This window comes from Mastomys coucha, unplaced genomic scaffold (assembly GCF_008632895.1).
Source record: "Mastomys coucha isolate ucsf_1 unplaced genomic scaffold, UCSF_Mcou_1 pScaffold20, whole genome shotgun sequence".
Classification (NCBI taxonomy): domain Eukaryota; kingdom Metazoa; phylum Chordata; class Mammalia; order Rodentia; family Muridae; genus Mastomys; species Mastomys coucha.
Window position 1 is genome coordinate 81,781,163 of NW_022196903.1, and position 21,001 is coordinate 81,802,163.

Below are 21,001 nucleotides of genomic sequence, written 5' to 3' on the forward strand. Positions count from 1 at the left end.
TATTACACGTGAGTGTGTGGGGAGGGGTTGTGTATTACATGTGAGTGTGTGGGGAGGGGGTTGTGTATGTACCTGTGAGTGTTTGGCATGTTGTATACGTACATGGGAGTGAAAAGTTGTGCTAGATTCCACTGCCATGGCTGCTGAAGCCTCTGCTTTTGCTGTGAGAACAGGCAGATCTGCAGGGACCCAGATAAGCCTAAACATATACTGTGGTTTACAAGGTAGGAGGTGGCACCAGTAGCACCTCAAATCTGTGCAAAAGATTGGGGATGAAGAGATTCACATAAAAACACCCAGAGTCTGGCCCACTTCCTCCCTGTCTCTCTTAATGAAGGATAGCCACGCTCAGAACACCCAGATCCCGTCTCCAGCAGGTTCTTAGGTCCTGTGCCTATCTGGATCTTGGCGACATTGAGTCTTGACAATACCATACATATTGTATACTTAAGTTTTGTTGTTGTTGTTGTTGTTTTTAAGATTGGATCTTTTTCTTATGTTCTGCAGTGCTGGATATGGAACTCAAGGCCTCCTGTGTGCCAGGCAAGCCACACCCTAATCCTAAAGATAGAATCTTGAGACCAACTATTACAACTCACCCAGCTGGATCACCTAGTTTGGTTCCCCCTCCCCAGATAAACTGTCAGCAGGACACTGGACATAAAGGTTTTCTTCTACATCAGAGAGAGGAAGCAGGATAGTAAAGATGGGACAGAGCAGTCAAAAGCAGTGCAGAGAGAGTCATTCCAAGGCACGAGTACTCTCGGCTGCTGTCTAAATACCTCTCACATTGGGCCCAGAGATTTTCAGGATATTCTTGGTAAAACCGAGAGCATGCACACTCAAAAGAAAGAAGGGAAAAGCCCCAGAGCAATAAAATAGTATTAATAAAATAAAAATAGTAGTAATAATAATAACAACGGTAATAGTTATTATTATTATTATTATTATTATTATTATTATTACTATTACTATTAAAGACAAAGGTTGGGCGTGCTGGAGCCTGTGGTAAGCTACAACACGGTGACTCACAGCTGTCTGTAAAACTCCAGTTGTAGGAGGTCTGAGGCTTTCTTCCAGCCTTCTCAGGCACTGTAGATGTGTGAACATGTATGCAGGCAAACGCATGTATAAAATAAATGTTTTTTAAAAAGTAGGCGATCAGTAAGAGTAGACACCCCAAAGGAAAGAAAGCAGGGTCTCAGACAGGTTTCCCCACACCACATTCACAGAAGCACTTCACTGTGGCTGGGTGGCAGCTACCTAGGGGTCCATCGAAAGGAGGGACGATAAGCTGAGGCTATCCAAAGAAGGTGGTCACTCAGCTTTCGGAAGGAAGGCACTGATAATACATGCTACTGAACAGACACTATGCCAGGAAAAGCCAGCCAGCCACAGTGCAGTGGGGTGACCCCATAGGCCTGAGGGTCTCCAGAGCCAAGGGTTCACAGAGGCAGAACCACCTGGTGGGCACCAGCATCTGAGAAGAGGGTAGTGCTGGATGGGGGAAGCTTGGATGGGGAAGATGGGAAAGTTCTAAGATTTATATGGATTTTAGATGGGGGTCTCATGTAGCCCAGAATGGCCTTGGAATTCCTGATCCTTGTGTCTCTACCAAGAACTGGGCACGCACACCATACTGGTCTGGGAAGTTCTGGACTTGGCTGGTAGGAACAGTTTTGAGGCATTGTAAATGAGAATCACAACATGGACTGAGCTTCGGTCACCATGACACCTATGGGAAGAGTCTTTCCTGAATGTTAGTTAACAAAAGGTAACATGGTAACATCTATGGGATGGGTATCCTCTTATCTCCCAAATGTCCCATAGTGGAGTTAAATAACTTCAAACGGTAGAAAGATTCATGTAGAGAAATTATTCATTAATGTTTAAAATTGTGTTTGCAGAACAGGAGACAAGTTTGCAAAATATGTAAAGACCCAGAATACAAAATATAGAATGATAGGGTCATGTAATCCCAACACTCAGGAGGCAGAGGCAGAGGCAGGCAGGTCTCTGTGAGTTCAAGGCCAGCCGTGGCTACACAGTGAGACTGGCATGAGAAATGTCACCAGCGACTAGGATGAAGAATGAGACAACGCACCCACCTTCCAAAGGAGAACATGGGGAAGGGTACACCTAAGTCACCCCACAGATGGGCAAGTGCAGCCAGAAAGCAATCTTACAAGTGTGGGAGCTCAGTGAGGTGTCTGTGAGCCACCCCTGTCCCAGACCTTAGCACTGGCTCTCGAGGGGGTCACAACAATGGACCATGTGCACCCCCGGAAGTGACCAGGATCCAAATGGTCCCTGGTCCTGCCAGTATATGTCAAAGTGCTAGAAAGCATGAAACAGGGCCCACTGTTCTGTATACAGCAGGCTATGTCAACTGTCCTGTTCAACTCTGGAGTTTAAGCCCAAACCCTGGCATATTCAGGGGATAATGCCCTTCTCTTTACCCCAGCCATTCCTTTTTTCTTTTTTCTTTTTTTTTCAAGACAAAAATGTCACTGAATTGTTCAGGCTGTCCTAGAACTTTTTGAATCCCCTGCCTCAGCCTTCTGAGTGGCTGGGATCACAGGTATGCACCAGTAGGCCTAATTATGATGGGTTTTTTATGTCAACAAAGCTGTTGTGGTGACACAATCCCATCCTGGAAGGTCAGAGGCAGAAGGGTCGGAAGTTCCAGGCCAACTGCTACAAACTTCTACAAAGCAAGTTTGAAGCTAGCCTGAGACTTTGATAACTTGTCTCAAAGAAGCCAACAAACCACCCGTGCATATACTATATGTTCAATTTCTATGTCTTTATGTATGAGCCAAAATGTCCTTTAAATTAAAAAGTAAAAAAATAATGTTTGTGTTGGACTAGGGATATAGCTCTCAGGTAGAGAGGGCTTACCTATCATCTGGGAAGTCCAGAGTTCAACCTTCTGCTGTATGACAGTTTCTGCTAACATTGAAATATTCTGTCCTGCAGACAAGCTCCTTAAGCAGAAAGGCAAATAACTCAAAATACATTCAGGAAGTCCCTGAAACTGACCGGATTCACTAAGGCCCCTTTCTGCCAGGGTAAGCAATAAAAGCTGAGAATCCCTCTCAGAGGAGTAACACCAAGCTATAAGGAAAACTAGGAGACCAGAATAGTTGCCAGGAAGAAGCAGAAACCTGCTGAGCTGCCTGGAAGAGGTTTACACCTCTTCCTGGAAAGGACACCCTCCACCCTGCTCAGTGCCTGCGGGCTGTGCGGTGTGCTCCTGCTTCCTGGCTTTGTGAGCTGTCGCCCAGGCTGGGGTGGGCTTTGGTGATTCAGCTGTTTCTGAGTCATCTCTGCTCCTGTAAGTCACCCCTCGCCGTCCTGTAAGTGACCCCAAAAGAACTCTTTGGCACACCAAGTTGGACTTTGGTGGTGTCCTTACTTTGGTCCATCATGGGCTCCCTTATCTGGGGTGAGTAGACATGTGTGTGTGTGTGTGTTGTCTCCCCAGGGAAAGTTCCGTCACACAACACCCTCGGCATCACCTACACACACACACATAATAAAAGGAGAAAAATGTCCAGGAAGATACTGAGCCAAACAGAACAGCGGTTCCGATTCCCTGAGAAGTGGCCGCTCACTGCTAATACTTTGATGTGTTCCCAGGACCTAACCATTCTGTCATTTAAATAACAGAGATTTGCTGGCCTTAGTCCCTGACTGTCCTTTCCATTAGGATTTCCAGAAGAACCTCTCTATAACCCTTGAGGCACCTCCACACGGAGGTAACTTATCAGACTTCTTTGAGGGCCTCCCTGGCACCCTACAATGTCACTCAGAATTGCACAGGTCTGAGGGAGTTGGGGTAAGAGGTTGGGGGTGAATACAGACAAAACTCTCCTCTTTTTTTCTTTCTTTTTTTTTTTTTTAAGATTTATTTATTGTTATATGTAACTACACTGTAGCTGTCTTCAGACACACCAGAAGAGGGCGTCAGATCTTATTACGGATGGTTGTGAGCCACCATGTGGTTGCTGGGATTTGAACTCAGGACCTCTGGAAGAGCAGTCAGCGCTCTTAACCACTGAGCCATCTCACCTCAAGACTCTCTTCTTCCTCACTGTGTACCCTTGAACAAATGGCTTAGCCTATTGGAATGCACATCAGTAAAACAACACAGAACCTTCCAGACCAGCCATAAGGGTGACAAAAGGCAGGTACGGGTGTTCTGAGAGGCCATCCAGCAAGGAGACTGACGCATGGGTAGTATGAACACTGTGGACACATCCTTCTGGTGGTCCTGGTCAGGCACCTTCCTTCTAGATCTTTTTCCTGTGGGATACAGTAGGATGGGCCTGGCCATTCAGCAAGCATGTCTGCACCTTCCTATTCCTACGCCCTGCCCCTACTCCAGCTTAGATTGGGTTCACAAAGCTGGGGAAACTGAGGCTGATGGGAAAAGAGGGTAGCTCAATTCTTGGACAGAATGGGATAGCTATGGTAGGGTTGTTCCCCGGGAGAGGGTGGAGGGCCAGCTGCTGACCTAGCCCATCTGCCAAGCCCACGCCCACATACACTGGGACTCCCCAGGGGACCCTGGGAAAAAATACTGCTTTTCCCTCTCACTCCCTATCTCCCCTCATTGTGGGTGGGCGGTGCTACTCTGGGCTAAGCAGTAGCTGCAGGCTGTGAAACAGGTTCTAACTCTGAAAGGATGCTGTTACAGCCTCCACTCCCCACTCCGTGCTCAGAAGACCTTGTACTCGAACCCCCAACTCCTGTCCCAGCCCGTTTACCTCTCTGGTGTTCGCCTTCTAGGCCTATTCTGCTCTACTCTCAGAGGTAAGATCACCACAGATCCTTACTTAACCCTTTAATTAAGAAATATTTCGCTGGGCGGTGGTGGTGCACGCCTTTAATCCCAGCACTTGGGAGGCAGAGGCAGGCGGATTTCTGAGTTCGAGGCCAGCCTGGCCTACAGAGTGAGTTCCAGGACAGCCAGGGCTGTACAGAGAAACCCTGTCTCGAAAAACCAAAAAAAAAAAAAAAAAAAAAAAAAAAAAAAAAAAAAAAAAAAAAAAAAAAAAAAAAAAAAAAAAAAAAAAATTCAGACATCCTAAACATAGTAGGTGATGTAAGCATTGCGGCCCTTGGTATGTTTCATGGTACACTTGTGAACTTGAAACTGTACATTTATACCTCATGGTTTCTGTTGCCAGCAGCCAGGTCCCAGCCACGTTCCCTGTGTCCTTACCAGGATAGACCTGAAGGCAATCCCTGCCTGGCATTCACTGGAAACCAGAGCTCTGCTGGGGAAGAATTGTGAAATCCTTGCCAGGTTCCTTAAGCTCTGCCCTGCTCACTCTCCACAGCTGTGGGGATTCTGTAGCTTCTTTCAGAGAGACACCTGTGTCCCCACCACAGTGGAGTCTTACGTAACCAGCGGAGACACCAACAAGGACATCTACCCTCTTGGCACAGTTCCCATCCACCCTCTGGCACACAGCAGTGGGAGCAGGGAGAATGGAGACTGTAGAGAGCATCTGTAGAGAGCATCTGTCCCCACCCTAGCTACCGAGGGTCCCTTCCCCTCACACCCTTCTGAGGGCAGTGCAGGGGAGGGGAGGGGTGGGGAGGGAGGGCAAGGCAGGGGTGGGGTTGGAGGGGAGGGGAGACAAAGCTTCCTCATTCCTGTGTCAGATTTGACTAAAATGGCAGATCTCTGCTCACCTGCAGCATATTTGTCCCAGGACTCTGATAGGCCCCAGAATCTGTGAGTAGTATCCAGTCCTGCAGGCAATATGCTTTTCCTATTCTTTGTTGTTGTTGTTGTTTTTTGAGACAGGGTTTCTGTGTGTAGCCCTGGCTGTCCTGGAACTCACTCTGTAGACCTAGCTGTCCTGGAACTCACTCTGTAGACCTGGCTGTCCTGGAACTCACTCTGTAGACCAGGCTGGCCTTGAACTCAGAAATCCACTTGCCTCTGCCTCCCAAGTGTGGGGATTAAAGGTGTGTGCCACTACCACCTGGCTGTTTTCCTATTATAAAGTTCCTATTATAAAGATTTATAGGTGGGTGAGGCTCAGGAAAAAACTAACGACAGTAACAACAAAACAGAACAATCCCACAATAAAATCATCACCATCCTCTCTCCAGCTATTAATTAAATGGAATGTGTATATCTGAATACAATCAAGACCTTGATAGTAGCTAAGTGACTGCCAGCACTTACTTAGTGGTGGGTAGTCCACACTCTGGATCACTGGATGAAGGATGTAAGTGACTGACAGGTGGGCAGCACACACACTGTGGATCACTGGATGAAGGATGTGGGTGACTGACAGGTGGGTAGCACACACACAGGATCACTGGATGAAGGATGTAAGTGACTGAGTGACTGATGGGTAGGCAGCACACACACACACACACACACACACTGGTTCACTGGATGAAGGATGTGAGTATCTGATGGGTGTACAGCACACACTGGGTCACTGGATGAAAGATATTTTATGTTTTGGGCAGAATGGGAGTAGGGAGTGATAATATCAAGCAGCTCAGAATGGTACATAGTTTAACATCTATGATTTGTTTATTTTTGGAATTTCCCATGTAATATTTTCCAAGCAAAGCATCATGTAAGTGGAGTGTGTGACTGCAGCATCAGATGCTAAGAAACCCCTTCCTTCCTTACCATCTCATTTGAGGTATTTATTCACAGTAACACATAAAGCTCTGCTCATTCATTTTTGCTGTGATATAATAGGTCATGGTATAAGGTTGATGTGGTATAGCTGCTCATTTTCCTTCAGATGCTTACGTGAGCGAGCTGGAGAGAGGGTACGGTGGTGAAGAGCGCTGGCTGCACTTGCAGAGGACCCCGGTTAGATTTCCAGCACCCACATGGTGGCTCTCAACCATCTCTAACTCCACTTCTAGGGAATCTGATGCCCTCTTCTGGCCTCTTCAGGCACTGCACACATGTAGTACACAGACATACATGCAGGCAAAATCCCCAAACACATAAATAAAATCAATTAATCTGTTTTTAAAAAAGGGCTCAAGCAATCTGTTCTATTTACTGTTATACACAGAGCATCAAATGTTGGTGTCCCTACACCCTATGGGGTAAGAGCCTAGAAGTTTACCAGACACTTGAATCTGTAACTCAAAAATTTCCCACCTGGGGCTGGTGAGATGGCTCAGCGGGGAAGAGCACCAACTGCTCTTCAGAAGGTCATGAGTTCAAATCCCGGCAACCACATGGTGGCTCACAACCACCCATAATGAGATCTGATGCCCTTGTCTGGTGCGTCTGAAGACAGCTACAGTGTACAGCTAGTGTCTGAAGACAGCTACAGTGTACTTTCATATTAACCACCAGAGAATGGAGATACCAGGTGCTAATTCCAACCACACTTGGTCATGTCCAGCCTTTTACGTATCTGCTACCTGGCTCTCATACTCAGTATATTTATCATTGTAGAGAAAATCTCCTGGAACCTACAGCTGACTGATCCCCTGATCCCAATCTTCTGAAGGCCTCGCAGGCTCCGAACACTCCCCAAGCTTACACCTGGCCCTACCCCCTGCTCTCAGCCTCTGTGCCCCATGGTCTCCTCAGGCACCTGTTCTTGCCTCTCTGCTGGGGACACTCACACTTCCAGTCTTCCCTTCAACTGAGAAATGAGCTGTCCCCAGGTCCTGTGTGTAGTTAGACTGTCCACGGTGAAGACAGCACTGCCTCTGCACAGAACAATAGTGGAGAACGATGTTTAATGGCTGATCAGTCTAGGGCTTGGAACAAACTCTCAGCCTTGGCACTGCTGAACACTGGGGCTGAGTCACTGTGCAGGGTGACATGGCTACCTGGACTGCGGATACCAGCAGCAGCCCTCCTCAGTCACTGCCAAATACCCCTGGGAGAGGAGATATTCTCCCCATTTTACAGGTGAAATGAGGAAACTGAGTCACAGCAAAGTTAGGCAACTTTCCCCAGAACATATAGCTGTGAAGTGGCAGAGCTGGGATTCGAACTCAGGTCATCTGACTTGGCAGTCTGCACCCTTAATCACTGTATAACCTTATCTCTCAGCCTATCAGCTCACACTTTCATCTATCCATCCTCATAGCTGTATTCCAGGCCCATCACTCACCTGTCACTGCCAACCCAGAGGCCCATCCATCCATCCCTGTCACCCATCCATCCTGAAGGAAATGCAGTTGGCCACCTCTGGCCCTGAGAGGAGAGGAGGCCCCTCAGCTGCCCATCTGGTGGGGTGGACGGGTGGGTGGGCTGCCCCCCTGGGCAGGACTACAGAGGCTGGAGGGAATTAGGCAAGTTCCTGCCAGGACCATCTAATTAGGAATTCTGGCGATAAGCAGATAGCATCGGGGTGATTAGAATCCTTTTAAAAAGCCACTCCATTAATTAGAGAGACAGAGGGGCCTCTGGCTGCCTAATCAGCCTCCATCAGATTGCCTGAGGAGGGCTTTCTGGGGCTGCTGTGTGACCTTGGGTGTGCCCTGCCCTCTCTGGGCCTGCTTCTGTACTGAGCTGGGCTCTGCTGACATCACCTAGTTATCTGAGGTCCTTTCTCTTCTCAGCATCCTTTCTGAGACTATGGACTTGAGACATCAGATGTTGAATCCCCAGAGAGGAGGAGGAAGAAGGGGTCTCACCATCCCAACTAGTGAACAGGGATGGAGATTTACAGAGTGGAAGGGGCCTCAGAGACTTGGAGTCAGGAGCACAGGGCCTGGCTGACGGGCACGCCTGTTTGCCATGCTTTGCCTCTCAGATGCTATACCTCTCACACTTGGACCCCAAACACTTTTCAGACTTTGGGACCCCAGGATGTTAGTTGGGACCTCTTTGTAGAGAAGGGGAAGTCACCTCGGCATGCTGCCACCAAGTGGCTGTCCAGTTCTAAGTTCTGTATCTTCCCTTATGGCCCACCTAGGGGGCCTCCATTGTCAAGGCCCCTTGACCCTGTGAGGCTAGGATCTGCCCTGGATGTGCTGAGGCCCCCAAGTCGCTGTGATGTTCTCTGTCCCGGGCAATTGCTGAGCCTGAGCAGTGACAGCGTCTCCACGTTGTGGCCTCCATCCGCACGAGGAGGGCAAGGAAACACCTTTACAGCAGAGGCCAAGAAGGCTCCTCCTGGGCAATGAACAGAACTGCACCATGGATGCCATCAAGACGGGAGAGAAACCTGGTTAGGGCTGTGGGAGTGATAGGATTTCAGGGCACATCGTCGCCCTGAATCCCTTGGACTCAACACTATAAGCACACCACTGTCCTGATGACATCGGTACGGGGACCTCAGACATCACCAATGCCTACCTGCATTATCTGCATCACCGTAAACAGTGTCATGAATTCCAGTCTCCTCAGTTCCAGTCAGCATCAGAGAGACCCTCTGACACCACACCTCTACTGCTGCCATGGTCTCTACCTCCTCAGTCACTGTTGCCATGACCACCCTCTACCCCATCACCGTCTCTAGCATCCTCGCTTCTGATGGTGTCACACCGTCTTTGACTTCCCCATGATCGCTCCTTCACCATCACCACCACCTCGACCATCCAAACTATGATTCACCACTATCACCTCCTTGTTATCATTGTCACTACCACCTTCATCACCACCTCTGTCACCACCATCATTTCTATCCCCACCACCTTCTCCTCCTCCATCATGCCACCTCCATCATTACTTCTACATCACCTGCTGTGGCCACCTAAAGCTGGTGTGGAGTTGTTTCCTTCCCTCTATCCTGAAGTCTCATGCCTCTCCAGCAGTTGCCCTGAGACTTGCAGAATCATATAAGGGAGAGTCTTATTCCCACCCAGCAGACACCAGCCTTCAGAGAGAACTGGGCATGGGCTGTCCACGGTACACCACCACCAGAGAAGCCTGCAGTGACTCTGGAGCCTGGTGTCTCTGGCCCCTCCCTTGGGGGCCCCATTAATGAGGCCTGGGAGGCTGAGATCCAGCAGCCTCTGCAGGGTAGGCAGAGGAGAGCACATGCTGGCTGTGCATCACCACCTTAGCAAGCTGAGCCACACATGGCTTCTGCCCCTTGCCACCTTCATAGGAGCACCACTCTCATCAGCATCATCCCTGTGGCCTCTGTCCCTGCTAGTAGGACCATTTATCGCTACCTCCTGCCCCTCCCATCATCTCCATCCCTAACCACAGTGGAGCGGGTGCAGCTTTTGCCTGAAGCTAGCAGCAGCAGCCTGGGTTAGTGAGCGAGTGAGCACTGCTGTGGAGCATGGAGCCTGTGAGCATGGAGACTGCCCTTGGTGAGATGAATGTGGGTATTGGGACCATTACCTGACGTGTCCCCAGAATCTGTCATCTTTCCTGGCCTGTGGGACCCAAAAGAGCTACCATGGCCCCTGCAAGTGTCTGCAACTGGGAGCCCAGGAGTACTGGGAGCTGGAAGGAGAGGGAGGACGCTGGAACAGGGAGGGGTCAGCGCTGGTCCAAAAAGGACCCCACAGCACAGCACGAGCTGAGGACCACAAACCTGAAGCATCTGGAGACTTTTCAGGACTGCTGTGACAGCCAGGCCAGTGACACCACAGAACCTCTTGTCTGTTAGCACTCCGCTTTGCTCCCACCCATGGTACGGGTTTTTCTTGGAGCTGTGTCCCTCAGGGTCTGTCCCCCTTTTCATACTGCCTACTCAAAAGGACAAGTGTCCTCCGGTTCTAGGATGAGCTTGTTTCCCTCCCATGAATGAGACCACATTTGGGCTCCAGGGACTAAGAGGAAGCATGTCGTTAGGGGCTCTGTCCTCGTCACCCGTACTTTGTGTTAATCGTTTATATCCGAGTTAAGCGGAATGCGTTTTCTCCTTGCGGGCCACCACTGCTCAGACAGGCCCAGGTTCCAGTTTCTTTTTCTCTCACCGATTTGCTGCACAACCCTGAGCTGTGGCTGTATGTCTCTGAGCCTCATTCGTTTAACAAATCTTTACCGACCATGCACTGTGGGCTGACTGTGTCCCACACGCGCCTACCTTCCCCATGCCTCTGAGAAGCTAGAGATAAACAGGGCACAAATATACTAGACCTCTGTCGCCATGAACCCCAAGCTACCTGGGACCCCTTCAACCCATCACAGCAATCCAGACTCAACGCAGGAGATGGTTCCAGGGAAACCCTTGCTCCCCTTGCTGACTGCTGCCCCCTAACTTTGGTGTCACTGACCCTGCCTCTCCTTTTTGGCTCCCAGGGAGCCCAGCAAATAGCTTCCCTGTAGCCAAACTCACACTGCAGGCCCATCACAGTGATCAGCCTCACCAGAGCTCTGTGATGTGTGGCGCTCGGCTGAGGGGGTGGGGAAACTGGCTACTCCATGCTTATGTCACAAAGGGCCCTGGCCCCAGCTTGGAAGGGGCCACCTTTGCCTGGCCCAGAGCGGCACTGTCCCTACCCCCAAGCCCCTCTCAGTAGAGGCTCCACCTGTCCCTGAGAACGGGGAGGATGGAAAGCTAAACTCTCACTACCCAGAGCCAGCAGATTCCAGCAAGTCCCCCACCCAAGGGAGGACCCCAGCCACTTGCCTTAGCCCTCCTCAGTCCTCAATCCCATCTAGTCCCCTACTGCCCTTACCATGGCCAACTACTATGAAGTGCTGGGTGTGCAATCAAGTGCCTCCCCTGAAGACATCAAAAAGGCCTATCGAAAACTGGCTTTGCGTTGGCACCCCGACAAGAACCCCGACAACAAAGAAGAGGCTGAAAAGAAGTTTAAGCAGGTTTCCGAAGCCTATGAAGTTTTGTCAGACTCTAAGAAGCGTTCTGTGTATGACAGGGCAGGCTGTGAAGGCTGGAGAGCAGGTGGCGGTGCCAGTGTCCCCCACAGTGGTCCCTTCGGGGCTGGCTATCCCTTCCGAAATCCAGAGGATATCTTCCGTGAGTTCTTTGGGGGACTGGACCCTTTTTCCTTCGAATTCTGGGACACCCCGTTCAGCAACCGAGGCCGGTCCCATGGTTTACGTGGAGCCTTCTCTTCAGGCTTCGGTGAGTTCCCATCATTCATGGAAGCCCTCTCATCTTTCAATCTGAGCCATGGTGGGGGCAGCCGCTCCACCTTTTCATCTACTTCCTTTGGTGGCTCCAGTTCTGGCCGCTCAGGGTTCAAGTCAGTAATGTCATCTACTGAGATGGTGAATGGCCATAAGGTAACCACTAAGCGCATCATCGAGAACGGCCAAGAGCGAGTGGAGGTGGAAGAAGATGGACAGCTCCGGTCAGTAACTATCAACGGCAAGGAGAAGCTCATGAGGGTGGACAACAAGTGACAGCTACCTAACCCATCCCTGGGCCAGCCTAGGGGGCCACAAGGGGACACAGTAGCCGCAAACTAGTGGTTAATAAATGTGCCAAGTGAGTTTGTGTAGAGTCCTCTCCCATCCTTAGGGTGGGCTGTGTCACTGCAGTCCCACTGTGTGCCTCCAAACTCCACAGACACACTCAGGAACTTATGGCCTCCATGCCCAGCACCAGCCATTTCCCACAGGAAGCCCAGGGCTGGGTTTTAACCCCGGTCACCTGCACCATCCTGTTACCTTTATGTCCCACCTGTCCTGCTCCTCCCATGCCCCTTCTCCAGGACGATTACCATCCTCACAGGCTCCCCTGCTCTATTCCCACTTTTTCTCACTCACGAAGTAGCACTCATCCCAGACCCAGGCTCTCATGTCTATCTTTCCTGTCCTGCTTTCAACCTCTTGGCTCCTCCTGCTCTCATCATGAAGTCCTCTGACCCCATCTCCGCCATGAAGCTCTTATAGCCTAACAACTGCATCCCAGGCCTCAGTATCCCCATCCTGCCCCACCCCTGTGACTCTCCCATCATGCTTTTCTCTGCAAATACTTCAAATCCCTTGCATGGGCAGCAGGTGCAGGCCCTGTCCACACCATGGTTATGCTCATGGTTGGTCCTGGGAACCACTGGACAGGGTGGGGACAGCAGTGTCACAGCTGAGAAATGGGTATGGGGATCCTGGGCCAAGCTGCCTGGAAAGATCTTATGAGGGGCTGACAGCTCAAGAAAAACATCTGGGTGATGGGAACTTTCACTTTCTGCAAGTGAAAAGGGCCTGAGGCAGGAGCAGGCTGCCCCCCCCCCCAAAGGACCGGAAGAGACAAGTGAAGTGAATTGGGAACTTCTTGGAATGCCCCGTTTTTCCCTGCCAGTTTTTCCCTGACTCCACATTAGGTCCTTGACTCCACATTACACAAGAGAAACTGAGGCAAAGGGAAGGCTACACAACTCACAACTGGCAGACAAAGATGGAGCTAGCATTCCATCCCAGGTGTTAGTGTGGAGAGACTCGCCTTTAAACCATGCCTATGATGACCATTGCCGCAGTGAGGGAGGGCAGGTGTGCTGGGACAGTGCTTGCTTCCTGGGTGTTGCAACACTCACTAAGGACCCCAGGCTTCAGGCTTCACACTGGCCAGTGACTGAGTGTGGCTCCCAGGTAGGGGACAGGTCCTATGGGCCGAGCGGATGATGATCTGATTGTATGTAAACTCCAGCATCCGAAGGGGTCCAGCCCATGTTGCAGAGAGAAAGGGAGTAAAATACAGAGTCTCAGGGGACAGCAGGCCCATGGGATGTTCTGGTGCTTATGGTGGAGAAACGACAGGTCATTTCTCCTAAGAGAGCCTGGTTAACTGAGAGGCCCAGGGGAGAACTTCCCCCTGTCTCTTCACACCATACTGGGAAGAGGACCATTTGGGTCAGGGTGCAGGCCACTGAGAGAACCTTCTTCTATCTCTAGGAAGACAGTTATCCCAAGATCGTCAGGGCCAGCCAAGTGCCACAAGTGTGATCGCAGAAGTTGTTGACCCTGAGCTCCTGGCTACAGCTCCTTGGAATACACCTCAGAGGTTCTCAGCCAGCCGGCAGCTGGAGACCGCTAACCACGTTACTGGTTAGGGCAAGGGAGCTGGAGAACACAGAAGGCAGAGCCCAAGCTTCCAGCCCTGCTCGGGGACTAACGTTATCAAAGTCCCCATGGCACTAACCACCTGACCTCTGCCCCCGTTGACCTGCTAATGTCCCCGATCACTGGCCAGCTACAGCAGCCTCAAGTGGGCCTGCTTAGGGCAGCCAGCTGCTGGGCAAATCCAATTATAGTCTAGCAGCCTTGAACAGCCACACGCTCCAGTTGGATGCCCAAAGGAGAACAGGGTGCTTGCCAGACTCAGGGATTCTAGTATCCCAAGAATCCTGGTGCCAGGGATCAACTGGCTTGCCCTTTCCTTAGTCTCAGGCTATCTTGTCTCCAGCACAGACAAGATAGGGCATTCCCAACCCTCCCTCAGGGCTGCCTCAGGTCTTTGACCTTGGGTCCCAACATCAATATCTTTGCCCATTTTGCAGAAGGAAGACGTGAGGCCCCGAAGGCTGGGGTGCCTGCTGCGATACCACAGTCTAGAGGGATGCATCCAGAGAATAAAACCAGGATCTTAAACTGGTTCTCTCACCCCAGATCTTTGCATCACACTGTCCTCGCTGCTGGGCCACACTTCCTGGGAGCCATGGGCAGCATCCACTCTGGTTTTTCTGTGGGAATCGCATCTAAAGGTGCTCACGTGTGGGAAGCAAGACCCGCTAATCTCTTTCTAGCTCACTAAATTCCTCCTGGAAAGTCCACTCTCTATCCTCTCCTGGGTGGTTTCAACAAGCCTTTCTGTGTAGGACATTCTGCCCAGGACAAATGTTTCCTAGACCCAGAACTGGTTGCGAGTGCCCCATCCCCTGTCTTACCTCTCTGAAAGGGCTTCACATGGAGACTAGCCAACCACAGATCATGCTCACCCTGCCCTCTGGTACATGAGGGACTGGGCACAATATATATCTGTACCCCCACTGCTTGCACTGCTCCTGTTGTCTCTACCTGGACACCCGACTTTTTCTTCTGACCCTGTTTGTCTAACCTCACCTCATAGCCAGATGAATTTGTAGACGCCTAAAAGTGAAAAATCAAGAGCGTTGTGAAATATTCAAACTGGTAAAAAGTTACCATCCTGGCTGTGAGGCCTTGTGTCACCAGCCTCATAACCTCTGGCTTCCCCTTTGTTCTGTTCCAGCCTCACAGGCCTCTTCATTGCCCTTTCCAGCACCCCGCAGAGTCTTACCCCAGGACATTTGCACAGGCTGGGCCCAGCAACCCAGCCTCTTTCCTCCCGGAAGGTCCCTTGCAGCCACACCCAGTCCCTCTTCCCACCTCAGTTTCTGTATAGTCTACCCTGTTTGCTCTCTCCACCCCAGCTCACCCATCAGGCTTTCCCAGCCTCAAAGGCCCTTTCAGGCTGGACAGCTGCTTTCTGTGCTCTCCACTCCTAAGCTGCTGTACCCTGCAGAGGCCCTGATTGTCCAAAGGGGCCTAACCCTGATGCGAAGATTTTATATTGTAGAGTACATAACACACATTGGTACTGTAGAGTATATAACACATAGGATACCATGGCCTAGGTGGTGAGCCGCATGAGAGCCGTCTACAACCTCTGCTCTGGGCAGCTGGTCTCTCTGTGCCTCAGGGCCTGGCTGGTAGGCTTTCAGAGGGCTAAGGGCCATCCGGGCTGAAGGGCATCAGGCCTGCCCAGTGCTCCCAAGCTTTCCACTGACCTAAGCAATAAACATGGATGATCAGCCTGTTTTATAGATGGAGAGACTGAGGCTCCAGGGGTAAGAGACCTGGCTAAGGTCACATGACCCCACTGTGAGCTGGTCTGCTCCCTGGTCCCCTCGACTGAGCAGGAGGGGTGGGTGGGGCACAGGCAGCCTCCCCTCCCTCTGGCCCTTGATGTTATCACAGCTGATTTAATTTCAAAGACGGATTGAGCCGTGGTGGGAGGGAGAGCCACTATCGCAGGGCCATCTGCCCTGTTGTCATGGGGATGGGCTCCCTGGATTGTGCGGGGACCCAGATAAGGGAGTGGGCTAAGGGGGTGTGGGCGCTGGGACTGCAGAGAGACTGAGATCAGAGAGAGCCAGGGCAGAGAGGGAGATGGAGGGGAGGCATAGGGACAGGAAGGGCCCCGCAGAACGGAGAGCAGAGCAGGATTCAAGCAGGGCCAATGGTTGCTACACAGGTGACTGGGGACCAGCATTGCTCATTACCCACCTCCTGGCTCACAGCCTGACTGAAGCCAGTCTGCCATGGGCCCAGAGGTATTCCTGCTGGTCTGGGGACTCCTCTCTGTCCACTGGGGAAGAGTGAGAGGCAGTGCCAGATACCTCCAGTAAGCTGTCTGCCGTGACAGGTTGACACGCCCCTAACAACTCAGCTCAGCCAGGAGTCTAGCTGATTTCCTCCAGAAGCCTCTAGTGCACCATGAACATTTACATAATGGAGAGAGACTGTATCTTGCCAGCTAAGAGACACTATGGAGGAGTGCCAAACAGCCCTACGTAGGCCTCTCGCCCCCACCTTGGAGGATGGGGCTATCAGACCTCTCCCAGAACAGACCTAAGCAGAGAGTCCCAGCTTTCACGCGGCCATAAGTGTCACCTCTGAGGGCACTGCCAGGGAAGGTGCTAGAAGGAGACCTAAGTTGTGCCTCAGGTCGGCTCTTGAAGCAAAGGCCCAGAACATCTACATTAACATATGATCCTCTTTCCCCACGGGCGCCGGAGTGGGGCAATTCCATCTCAGCAATTCCGGGGCATCTTCTCTGCTCCCTGTGATAGCCTTCAGCTCACACAGGGCCACTCTTTCCCTGCTCTACTATGCAAGGAAAAGTACGTGCAACATAAAATCTACCACTTCAACCGTGTTTTCAAGGTGCAGGTCAGTGGCTTGAAACCTATCAAGGGTCCCACCACTCTTCCCACCGCCCAGCTCCAGAGCCTCCCTATCTTCCCAAACTGACGCTGTCTCATTACACATCAATCTGTCCCCTCCCTGGCCACTGGCACCCACCGTCCCACATCCTGTCTGGACCTAGATCTGGCGGCTGGGTGGAACCACGGCCTTTGTTCTAGTTACCAGGAGGAATGGCCTTGCCTTCCCTCTCCTTTCCAATTGTGGGCCACAGAGGATCATGAGTTTCAGTGACCAGGCAATACTGACCCCTCCCCGGGCTGAGCAGAGTTGGAACTGGTCCCCATTAGTGGCGGGGCGGTGTCGTAGCCCCTCCTGTTTGGTGGTTCCTGAGTTGAAGCCATGGCAAGACTGGAATGTCCCAGCTCATAGTCCTGGCAACATCAAAGCATACAAAAGAGCATAAACTAGAACAGCCACAGTGTGTGCCCCCACTCTGCACCAGGGGCTGTGCTAAAGACGGCTAACTAACAGATGGAAAACTCATGTACATCCATAACTTTTCTTTTATAAAACTATTTTTTTTGGTTAAAATCTCTTGAGATTTTGCTATGGTTTTTTGGTGTTTTGCTATGTTGTCTGGACTGGTCCGAAGCTCCTGACTCAAGTGATCTTCCTGCCTCAGCCAGCCTCCCAAGGGGCTGGGATAAGGGCAACCACGAAATAAGCCTGATCTAGAGGTGGCCACAATCCCAGTTTCAGAGCCTGTATTGCCAAGGCTGACTGCTTCTGTGACAAAGACTGATGAGCTGGGTGCTTATGGAATACAACCTTCTGTCTGTCCATGGTGTATTGTCAGCCTGGCTCTCCTGAGATCTATGGGTCCATCCTGGCCTCTCTCAGCTTCAGAGCTGGCATCCAGCATCCTTGGGTCTCTGTGGCTCTGTGCTTCCTTCTCATAAAGCCCTGGAGATGACAGCGAGGTCCTCTCAGATCACCCAAAGCCATTCGCCCATCTGAGTCCTTCATTCAATCCCTTCTTAAAGAGTTCCTTGGTCCGGTGAAGGACCACTTTGTCCTGTGAAGGACCTGGGAAGGCATATTTTAGTGGAGGGGGGGAGATATTACTCCCCTCCCCTCCTCACAGGACCACACAGAAGAGCTGGTGGAGTGACCAGTTTATCACCATCTTCTCCAATGGCTCCATGCCCAGGGGGCCCATTTTTCGGGTGGCACAGAGAGGACACTGAGTGCCTGGCCTGGGGCAGGATCTGGGCAGGTGTAGGTCTCCTGAGTGGATCTAAGGGTGGGTCCTGCCTGGGATGCAGAGCACAGGAGAGACCAGAAGGTGGTGGCTGGGAGCAGGGCTGGAGGGTGGTCCTTTGTGGTGCTGACCTGACAGCCTCACTCAGACAGAAGAATGTCACAGAAAAGGCCGATGCCAGCAGCCTACACAGCCCCGATTGGAAGTCATTGTCTTACTGCTGGAGACCACAGGCTTGTCTCTTCCCCTGTGGTCTCTGTTCCCACACCTCTCCCTGTTCTCTCTCTCCCTGGCTCTGGGAACACTCCAACGGTCACTCTCAAGACCCTTGTCTCAGGGCCTTGGACATAGCAGTGAACCCAGTGACAATGAAGACCAGCCATCCCTGGAAAGTGTCTACCATAGGAGCAGACAGCCAGGTGGATGTGGCTGCCCCTGAGTCTCTCCCATAGACCATAGATTCCACCACAGACTTCATATATCTCGGGCTAGACCACCCAAACTCAGAGGGGCCTCTGGCAGCTCTCCCAGAATGAGCTGCCTCCTATGTCTGTGACCCTGGTTCCTCTTGGTTTGTTCCTGGGACAGGTTCCGCTCCATAAGGTCTGTAGCATGGGCTCTGGGCAGCACCGGCCTGGGCCACCTGCCCGCCGACCACACTGTGCTGTCACACCCCAAAGCAGGAACCTGGCACCGCCAGCCTCTCAAGCCCCCAGGCGCCGTGGTTACGCCTGCGGTCACCCAAGCAGCCGGTCAGGAAACCCCTGGAGTAGTTTGTAGGATCTGGGTTGGTGGCTAGGGTGCAGCCATGTTCTCTAGACACCAGGGCTGCACAGGGTCCTCCTCCTCTTGGCTCCCACCCAAGATTAATGACCTGCCCTTCCACACCCAGGCCAGCCAGAACCCCCATCCCTGTGCCTTCTCCTTTTGGGACCGTCCACCCTGTGTTCTGAGACTTCTCCATCTATCTTGGCCCAGTCTACTCACTGAGGGCGGAGACAGATTCATTCTGACTCCAGCTTCCCAGGCCCAGCATGAGCCTAGAATAGACTTGGAGGTAAAGGGAAGAAGCTCTGCCCAGTATGACTGGGGATGTGTTGCTGGGTCCAGATCCCCATGGCCATGGGTGAGGGAAGCAATGGACACCTCTGCCAGAATACTCTCCAGCTCTCTCCTGAACCCCTCCATCACAGGATCCTCACACACCCCCTGACCTCAACAGACTCTCTAGGAATGGAAGGGCAAGACATTAACTGCAAGAGACAGCGTGTGTTGCTTTAAATTGATATTTAATTAAAAAGTTAATTATTAATTAGATTTGTTGGCCAATGTCATTGTTGGCTGGGGAAGGCTGGTCTATGGCTGCCACTGCAGAGCCTTTGTGCCTGTGGCTTGCACCCGGTAGCTGCTCCCACCACAGTTAGGCCACTGGTCTCACAGCTCTCCTCTGGTGAGCCAGGAACTCATTGGTGTGGGATGCTTGGCTGCAGGCTGCCCAGTGCCCACAGGGCTCAGCTGTCATTCAGCAGCCAGCAATGCTGTGCCTCAGCCCCAGTCTTTGCTAGTCAGGGACTGCCCATGCCATGGAAGTCATTTCTACATGTTCTGTGATGTCAAAACCTTCTGTGGGCATTGGCTCCAACAGAGGTGTGCTGGGACCTGGCACAAAGTCACATTGTGGGTGGTGCATGCCCATTACAGGATTTTGTAGGGTTGCCTGGTGTCTGGTCACATCTTTCAACAAATTTAAGGCTGAATACTGGCTTCAAGATCTCCCACTCTGGCCCACCCATCAATGTCATCAGTTTTTCAAGCAACGACCTTTGCAGTCATTGATAACTGTGACTAGTTCCACAGTCAGGGGTGCACACAGAAGTGACATCTGTCCTTCCTATGTCATCGTGATCTGCAATTTTGGTAGAAAGGATATCCCCAGCTTCTGTCAACTGGTCACTCTGAGAAACAATCTTCAGGCAACGCAGGCTCAACGGCAGGTCAGTCTGCTTTTATTTAATCCTGCACAATAAGGCAGTCTCTGCTGTGTCCAGCACTGTTTAGTGGAGGGTTATAGCCCCCTTGGGGACTTTGGGATGGCTGGCATCTCGATATGCTTCAGTTTATTGTGCAGCTGCCCTCCTCTGGCACAGCTTGGTTCCTCCCACCCAGGAGTCCTGGCACAGCGCAGGACCCACTCCCATCTCCTGTTGAGTGAGTATGACTTCTGACCTGCTCTTGATGGGATGTGGGATTTACAGACACAGTGGAGTTAGAGGAAGACTTGAAATCTCCATCCCAGAGGAGAGGGAGTGCAGCTAAAGAGCTTCAAAACACCAAGAAGAAGACAGCTTCAGGGGAAAAAGGAGCATGCATGTGGAGAGGGCATGGGCAGGTGGGGCAGCAATGGGGAGGAATTCTTTGGAAGACAGGGTGGAGGTCTAAGCTCCAGAGGCTCTTTGGTCAAATAACACTAATTCTTGTCCTGCAGCTGCATGTGACTGCAAACACCCACACATACAATGCTTGGTCACAGGAAAATAAGGTACTTCTGTATTGTCCTTTTTTCTCTTACAAAGTTGGAGGTGGGTCATTTGCTGAGGATGGAAGCATGGTCTCAGACATGGAGCCATGGGCTCAGGCATGGAGACGTGGGCTCAGGCATGGAGACGTGGGCTCAGGCATGGAGATGTGGTCTCAGACATGGAGCCATGGGCTCAGGCATGGAGTTGTGGGCTCAGGCATGGAGTCGTGGGCTCAGGCATGGAGACGTGGGCTCAGGCATGGAGACGTGGGCTCAGGCATGGAGACGTGGGCTCAGGCATGGAGACGTGGACTCAGGCATGGAGATGTGGTCTCAGACATGGAGTTGTGGGCTCGGGCATGGAGACGTGGGCTCAGGCATGGAGATGTGGGCTCAGGCATGGAGATGTGGTCTCAGACATGGAGCCATGGGCTCAGGCATGGAG

The 21,001-nt window shown here is 51.6% G+C and overlaps 1 protein-coding gene across 6 annotated transcripts; it reads left to right on the top strand.

Annotated features, from left to right (window-relative positions):
- The first annotated feature begins 11,352 nt into the window (after positions 1 to 11,352).
- Positions 11,353 to 14,877, top strand: Dnajb8 (DnaJ heat shock protein family (Hsp40) member B8). 6 transcript variants are annotated; one of them, XM_031382492.1, is made up of 3 exons: positions 11,353 to 12,014; positions 13,784 to 13,936; positions 14,389 to 14,877. In XM_031382492.1, the coding sequence occupies exons 1-3, from the start codon at positions 11,606 to 11,608 to the stop codon at positions 14,640 to 14,642; spliced, it is 816 nt and encodes a 271-aa protein (XP_031238352.1). In that variant the 5' UTR covers positions 11,353 to 11,605; the 3' UTR covers positions 14,643 to 14,877. The 6 variants fall into 6 exon arrangements, 5 of the variants coding, with proteins under 5 accessions (XP_031238352.1, XP_031238353.1, XP_031238356.1 ...); XR_004122166.1 differs by having other exon boundaries at positions 11,355 to 12,243; positions 14,389 to 14,494; XM_031382493.1 differs by having other exon boundaries at positions 11,355 to 12,243; positions 13,784 to 13,892; positions 14,389 to 14,494.
- The last annotated feature ends 6,124 nt before the right edge of the window (positions 14,878 to 21,001 follow it).